Source organism: Hylobates moloch, unplaced genomic scaffold, assembly GCF_009828535.3.
Source record: "Hylobates moloch isolate HMO894 unplaced genomic scaffold, HMol_V3 SCAFFOLD_14, whole genome shotgun sequence".
Taxonomy (NCBI): Eukaryota; Metazoa; Chordata; class Mammalia; order Primates; family Hylobatidae; genus Hylobates; species Hylobates moloch.
Window position 1 is genome coordinate 4,464,818 of NW_026652289.1, and position 7,911 is coordinate 4,472,728.

General features: G+C 45.6%; 1 protein-coding gene across 1 annotated transcript in view; it reads left to right on the top strand.

Annotated features, from left to right (window-relative positions):
* C2CD2 (C2 calcium dependent domain containing 2) overlaps positions 1-7,173 on the top strand; it is a 69,056-nt gene extending 61,883 nt beyond the window's left edge. Inside the window, exon 14 of the mRNA XM_032174677.2 lies at positions 2,666-7,173. Within this exon, the coding sequence (XP_032030568.1) occupies positions 2,666-2,886 (221 nt within the window). The 3' untranslated portion in view covers positions 2,887-7,173. The remainder of the gene's footprint in view (positions 1-2,665) is intronic.
* The last annotated feature ends 738 nt before the right edge of the window (positions 7,174-7,911 follow it).

The window sequence follows — 7,911 nt, forward strand, 5'->3', positions numbered from 1 at the left end:
CTTCAGTGCAGGGACACCTATGAAATGGACTTTGGAGATGGAGCAGGAGGGAACCTCTCACTGCTGGGGGTTCTGAGTCCTTGGGTCTGTGGTTGACCCGGGGGGTGGGTTGGCGTTCCCTCCCGCTAGGCCTCCATTTCCCCTGGAAGTGAAGGGGGTGACGTTGGAGCAGTCCAGGTGAAGCTGATGGATCCACCGCTTCCTCTCCCCTGTTCCACTGGGAGCCCTTGTACCTCTCCCCTGTTCCACTGGAAGCCCTTGCGCCTCTCCCCTGTTCCACTGGGAACCCTTGTACCTCTCCCCTGTGACACCTGGGAGCCCTTGCGCCTCTCCCCTGTGACACCTGGAAGCCCTTGCGCCTCTCCCCTGTTCCACTGGGAACCCTTGTACCTCTCCCCTGTGACACCTGGGAGCCCTTGTCCATAGGCCCTTCAGGGCCTCCAAGATCAGCCTAAAGCAGAGCTTCAAGGCAGGTGCAGGTGCCTATAGATCAGAAACACCACTGAGGGCCCCCTCATCCCCCAGCCTCAGGTCACCTGGTCAGCTCAGAGCCCCCTGATAGCTAGGGGTTCCTCTGCCTGGGAGCCCCTATTGCCATGCCCAGGGCATTTCCCCAGCAGGTGCCCTCTGATACACCAGGCAGTTAGCCACATCGGCACTGCTGCATCTGCCCCACTGGCCAAACTCCAAAGTCATGTCCAGTCGGGGGTCATTATCCAGCCGTCAGAACACACCCTGCTGATGGCTGGTTTTTCACGATGTGCTGCATTTTTCAGGGACGTGAATCACTCCAGGAACTGACACTGATGTCCCACAGGTGTACCATTAGGCCTGCAGACAACAGGGACGTCATTTACACGTTGATACTACTTACCCACCTTTTTCATTCTTTTTCCAGCAGTCCCTGAAGCCCCTGCACACAGGCTCCTAACTTTAGATCACTGTAAAAAATGTCCAAATGATACATCATAAAAAGTGATTTGGTTGTGTTGAGAGGGTCAAGTTTTTAAAAAATTATGGCCGCTTTGATCAAATTAAATTCAGTCCATTGGGGCCCTTCATCTTCTCAGTTTCTGTCCTGTAAGCTGGGCAGAGCAGATGGGACACAGTAGTTCATGCTTAAAGTCAGGCTCAGGGGCACATACTTCTTTCCCCATAGTAGGCTTTGATTATACAAAGATTCATAGGCAGGTCTAGGTCAGGTTTCTCCAACTGCCCTCAGATAACACAATTGTTGGTGTGCATTTCATTTAGAAGAGGGAATTGATATTCTTCATCCTCTCCTTTAACCTCCTCAACATGGGTGGCGATTTGCATATGTCATGGCTATTGAAATGTTTATTGGATATGCCTATCCCAAAGGGAATAAATTATCACATTAAGTATAAAGCTCCTCTTCATGATGATCAGACCTGTCTTCTTTCAAAGTCATTACCACCTACATGCCAGTGGTAATGAATTTCACAGGCTGGCCTGAAATGCTTACTCCCTCGACCTTGCCAGCCTTGGTTAATAGGATGTTAAACTAATTTGTGAAAAAGCAAATTAGTGGGCTCATGCACCCACTACATTAGCTTGTACTTGATCTTTAAGGAATCATTGCTGTTGAAATTATTGTTGCTGCTGCTGCTAATTTTTTTCTATTCCATATTCTACTACCTGATGGATATCTATCTCCAGGTAAATATTTGTATATAGAGATCTGTATCTATCTGTAAGCAGATAGATCGAACCACACAAAATTGAGGTTTTGTAGGCCAAATATGCCCAAGTAACAAACTTCAGATGGTATAGCCTAATATGATAGGATCTGGAATTATTTTTTAATAAAATCTTATTCCCAAAATAGCAAATATTATTTAACATTCCTAAGAAAGTGAATACCATTGTTCTCAAGGTCTTAATTGGGTTTTATGAGTGTGACCATCCTTTCTGGGACACAGTACTGCTTTGCCACCTATACCCTTCCTAATGAGGGGAAGTGGGTGGCACAGAGGGGACCCAGGTATCCCAACCAAGGCAATAGCTGTCTGCCTCCATTTGGTCTGATAGAAAATCAGGGATATAAGCCAGGTGTGGTGGCTCATGCCTGTAATCCCAGCTCCCAGCACTTTGGGAGGCTGAGGGAGGGGTGGATCACCTGAGGTCAGGAGTTCGAGACCAGCCTGACCAACATGGTGAAACCCTGTCTCTACTAGAAATATAAAAACATTAGCTAGGCATGGTGGCGTGCACCTGTAATCCCAGCTACTCGGGAGGCTGAGGCAGGAGAATCACTTGAACCTGGAGGTGGAGGTTGCAGTGAGCCCAGATCGCGCCACTGCACTCCAGCCTGGGCGACAGACAGCAAGACTCTGTCTCAAAAAAAAAAAAAAAAAAAAAATCAGGAATATAAATATCGTCCTTGGAAAGGGATACCAAGCGATAGTCCAGGCTTACTGCGTCTATTGTTATAATCTCCTTTCCATTTCATCTTGAAAACTCTCGTTTTGTACAAGCCAGATTCCTGTTGTTTTTCTCATGCCGATAGTGACAGCACATTGAAGTAGTAAACAGCCCTTCGTTAGAGGCATTCAGGCCTCCTTTTCCCTTTGTCCCATTGGACCAGTCATTCAGCCCCTCATTCCCTGCCCACTTGACCAGCCCCTGTGCTTCCCTCTTCCAGGAGGAATTCTAAGGAAAGGCGCAAAGCTGTTCTTCCGCCGGCGGCATCAACAGAAAGACCCGGGCATGAGTCAGTCACACAATGACCTTGTGTTCCTCGAGCACCCAGAGGGTTCCCGGAGGAAAGGCATCACCCTCACCAGGATCCTGAACAAGAAGCTGCTCTCCAGGCACAGAAACAAGAACACCATGAACGGTGCCCCCGTGGAGCCCTGCACGTAGGGCCTGAGGTCATCACCTCCAAGCCAGAAGACGTGCACCCGCGTTAACTACCCTCACCAGGACGCAGCCAGTGTGTCCGCCAGATGTCCAGATGCCCCGCTTGTCTTGCTGGGTTTCTTCCAACCATCTCGTCATTTAAAGGGAAAACAAAATCTGAGTCTGCAGCCAGGAGGCTTCCCCCAGAGAGGACGAAAAAGCCCAACTTGCCACCAGATGCCAAATGAGACTCGACAGCCGCAAAGCTTGGGCTGTGCTCAAAGCTAAGGGTTAGGGTTCAATATTAGAAGGAGATTAACATTATAAGTGAAATAATATACTCTAATAGATTGTGGAGGGCAGGTTTGAGGGACTCAGTTTACCTATTCTACACTAACAAGTGTTGTTTTGGGTCCATGCCTGGACCATGTCACAAAAAGGAGGTACCCCCCCTGTGCTGTCACTGTGAATGGAAAGGTTGGGTCACCTCTCTTCATCTGCTGCTCGGAATAAAAAATGCAGCTGGCCCTGAGTACAGGGAAGTGGAACATAGGCAGGATTTTGGATGAATAGAGAAATTTTGATAGGAATGGAGACGCTACGACAGATGTGGGAAGTCATCTACCTTTGATATTAGCCATAGAACTTGAACACTAACTATATCCTATGCATAGTATGCAGAACACTTTTCTAAGTTTACTTTGAGGCTACTTGCAAGTGGAAGAGATATATATTCTCACATGGTTTTTACATTTTTCTCTATCACGTTAAAAGCTCTAATAATGTTAGTGGAGCAGTTGACATCCAGGTTTTTGTTTTTCCTGCCTGTCATACTTGCTAAACAAGAGCACAGCAGGCCTGGCAGATGAAGTCAGGAGCCATACGTGACCGCTCGTAGAACACAGTAACCAAACACATACATGGATTTTGCCAAATGCTGCCAGTAGCCAAAACAAAGTCCTTTTAGGGCAACAGAGGAAATTATTTTGTGTCTCAGGTGTCAGTCTTAGGAATGGAAGCTTAATAACAAATGGGCCAAACTTGCAGGACATTCCTTCTATGAGCACTTCAGAATTTTGCTGTGAACAGTCCTCTTGGACACAGGTTGGGGTGCCCTTGTTTGGGTTTGTTTTGGTGGAAAACGTGATAAACCTAGCACACCATTTGAATATCCCTAAGTATCATTCCAGTCGCTTTCCTCATCAGTTGCCTTTCTATTTCAGTTCATTCACAGATTTCACTTCTGAATGTGCCACTTCCAGTAGACATGCTGGTCAAAGAGCAGTCATCATTGGGGTGAAGTGTTTTTGACAGTTTAATATGATTCACTTTTCTCCAAAGACATGTAAAAGGCTGTTATGAAAGCTTGGCTTCTGTCATGGAGATGGAAATGGGCAAGCTTCCTTCCGTAGGCTCTTTTGTTAATCCTTAAACATTCAATATTTCAGGGGTAATAGAGCCACTGGTGAGTAAAAACCTATATAAAAACCAAAATTATAGGATTTTTTCTTTTTTTAGTAAAAACCTATATAAAAACTAAAATTATAGGATTTTTTTCTTTTTTTAGTAAAAATCTATATAAAAACCAAAATTATAGGATTTTTTTTTTTAGTAAAAACCTGTATAAAAACCAAAATTATAGGATTTTTTTCTTTTTTAGTAAAAACCTGTATAAAAACCAAAATTATAGGATTTTTTTTCTTCTTTTTTAGAGGGAGAGATTAGAAAACGACATTAGGAATTTCACTTTAAAATGCGCATTACAAACTTCTTAGGTGTTCCAGGAGTTATCAAGTGACTTTAAAATGACTTTTCCAACCTGCTTTGTTTTTAAAAATTATATTCCAGTTTTAATCATTGTAAAAAAGCACCTGGAGTTTCAAAATGCGTGAATACCACCAAGTTTCTGTCCCCAAAGTCAGGCATCACTGCTAGTCTTCTGGGACAGATGGGACAGATGTTCACTTTAATGTTTTACTTGAAGTTTTACTTGGCCATGTGGTAAAAAGAGCCTGAGACATATTTAAGAATTCCAAGAGGATATTATGTGTCAGAATTTCAGACACTGATGAGAAGTTTTTAATCTTTTTTATTTGACTTTAGAATTCAGGTGTACTCTATTCAAGGGCAAGGATATCAGAAGTTTTTTTTTTTATTTAAAAATTTTTTTTTTTCGAGATGGAGTTTCACTCTGTTGCCCAGGCTGGAGTGCAATGGCAGCTTACTGCAACCTCCACCTCCTGGGTTCCAGCGATTCTCCTGCCTCAGCCTCCCAAGTAGCTGGGATTACAGGCACACGCCACCACACTTGGCTAATTTATTTGTATTTAGTAGAGATGGAATTTCACCATGTTGGTCAGGCTTGTCTCGAACTCCTGACCTCAGGGGATCCACCCACCTCGGCCTCCCAACGTGCTGGGATTACAGGCATGAGCCACCAGGCTGGCCCCAGAATTTTATATTAAGCCTTCTTGCTCTCAAAAAAAAAAAAAAAGTTTTTAACTATTCCATTTCCAGATGAATCCCATGAGCACTGCTTACTGTTGAATACTGAGGTCTAAGGCTCTGCTTCCTGTGGACACGCTCACGTTGTCTCCATCCAATGGCCTTTTCTGAAGTTACAGAAAACACCGATGTGGGAGGGAGTTTATGAAGCAAAGGCAAAGGAAACACGTAGGCTAGCTTCAGGGTAGCACCGTGAGAAATGAGCTGTACTGATACTGTGAATGTTTCTTTTCCAAGCTGTTTTATACAGGTTTGTTTTTCATGGTGTAGGGTATTTATGACAAAGTAAATGTTGTGAAGGTTAAAGATAAATTAAGATTATCCACCAAATGCTAAACATACTGATGTGTAAATCACCTTTATCGCCTCACCTCTTCTACAGGCTTTTGCGGCTTGAGGGCTTTTGTGTTTGGCTTTTGTCTGGATGAAAGTTTTGCCCAGTGGTGTTTTAAAAGCGATTCCTCATGAACACTAAGATTAATTGTGTCTGTGTCTCTGGAACTGGGTGCTCATGTTGGTTTTAATGAGCTTGCAACCCTTCCCCGTTTGCTTTGTTTAAGGAGGTGCCTCTGTTCTTTGTGGAGGAGTGAAATGGAGCTTTAAGTGTGTGTGTGTGTGGTATGTGTGTTTGCACACACGTGTGTGTTATTGTAGCAATAACAAAAGTAGCCATCTCCTTGTTCCAGCTGAAAACCTGCTGTGAGAGTTTTGACAGAGCACTTTATTTTAGTCAAGTTTCAAGTCTGAGTTCAAAACCAGCCCTGATCCCTTAGGACCGACTGCTACTCCACCAGTCGCCACTCAGTGGCCACTTGGTGCCCATTTAGATTTCTGCTTGGGTTTTACTGGCCACCTCTATAGACGAGAGTTGCAAAGTTGCTTTGAGCAGAGAGGGAAAGATTAATTTACACTGCTGGCCGCCGAAGACAGGTGTTTCCTGGGTAATAGTCTCACGGCTCTTGATCTGGAAACTTCAGAGGACAAATTGGTGGATGGTGGAAGTCAGGACATGTATCTCTGTCCGATGGAAAACAGACCTCGGGGCTGGCATAAACCCTGCTGCCAGGCCCTCTCCCCACTGCCCCAAACCGGCCTAGACACGAAGACCAAAGCAGCCTGCACAGGGCAAGGCCCCCGCGGAATCCTGCAGAGCAAACTCAGGTTACCTTGGGTCCATGACCGTTTGCATTCGAAACACAGTACACTGCCCCGTTCTCTCGGCAGCTGGGCAGTAGTGCACCATTCATCGTTTAGGCTTGTGGTTTGTTGTTTACTCTATCAATGTTATGTTGAAACTGCATTGTAAAAAGAGAAGAAAATGGCAGGTTTTCCAGGTCCACGGAAAGGTTTGGCCTGACGCTGGAGTGCGGTGATGAACTTACGTGACAATGATCGTATTCCTCAGTAGCACTTTAAACACCGAAGACAGCCCTGCACCGAGCCTGCACACGGGATTGGGTGGGTTCCTTTGGAGAAGATGTGGCTGGAACACAAACAATCTTTGAAAGAAATAAATGTGCACACAGAACACTACACTGAGTTGTTTTTCCTGAGTCCTGTTCTGTCCTGGAAGTCCCAGGGTCTTCTCTGAGTGCCCCTTTCATCAGGTCACTGCAAGTGACCATCACAGCCAATTAACGTAAAAGAAGAGGCAGGCCGGGCACGGTGGCTCGTGCCTATAATCTCAGCACTTTGGGAGCCTGAGGTAAGGGATCACTTGAGGTCAGGAGTTCGAGACCAGCCTGGCCAACATGGTGAAACCCAATCTCTACTAAAAATACAAAAATCAGTATTAGTGGTGGTGCATGCCTGTAGTCCCAGCTACTTGGGAGGCTGAGGCAGGAGAATAGCTTGAACCCAGGAGGCAGAGGTTGTAGTGAGCCAAGATTGCGCCATCGTGCCACTGCACTCCAGCCTGGGCGACAGAGCAAGATTCCGTCTCAAATAAATAAATGAAAATTTAAAAATAAAAGTAAAAGAAGAGGTGGACATCGCCTTGTGCTTGCTTAGTCCTTGCTTTGTTCTTTGCAGAGGACTTTCCTAACGTGCTTACATGATTTTAAGTTGTTTAGTGTCCTTTCTAGGCCTGAGGCTAAAATCATTAACTATAGAAAGTATTTCCAGGGGACTGGGCACGGTGGCTCACGCCTGTAATCCTAGCACTTTGGGAGGCCGAGGTGGGTGGATCATCTGAGGTCAGGAGTTCGAGACTAGCCTGGCCAACATGGTAAAACCCTGTCTCTACTAAAAATACAAAAACTAGCCAAGCATGGTGGCACTTGCCTGTAATCCCAGCTACTTGGGAGGCTGAGGCAGGAGAATTGCTTGAACCTGGGAGGCGGAGGCTGCAGTGAGCCAAGATTACACCATTGTACTGCAGCCTGGGCGACAGAGTGAGACTCTGTCTCAAAAAAAAAAAATTTCCAGTGACCCTTGGGTCAGGGTGAATTGTGGATGCTACATGTCAGAGACTGTTGGCCTGGACTCCCCCAGCAGCAGAGCCCAGCATGCGGTGGCCTGAGGGTGACATACTCAGGAAGTGCC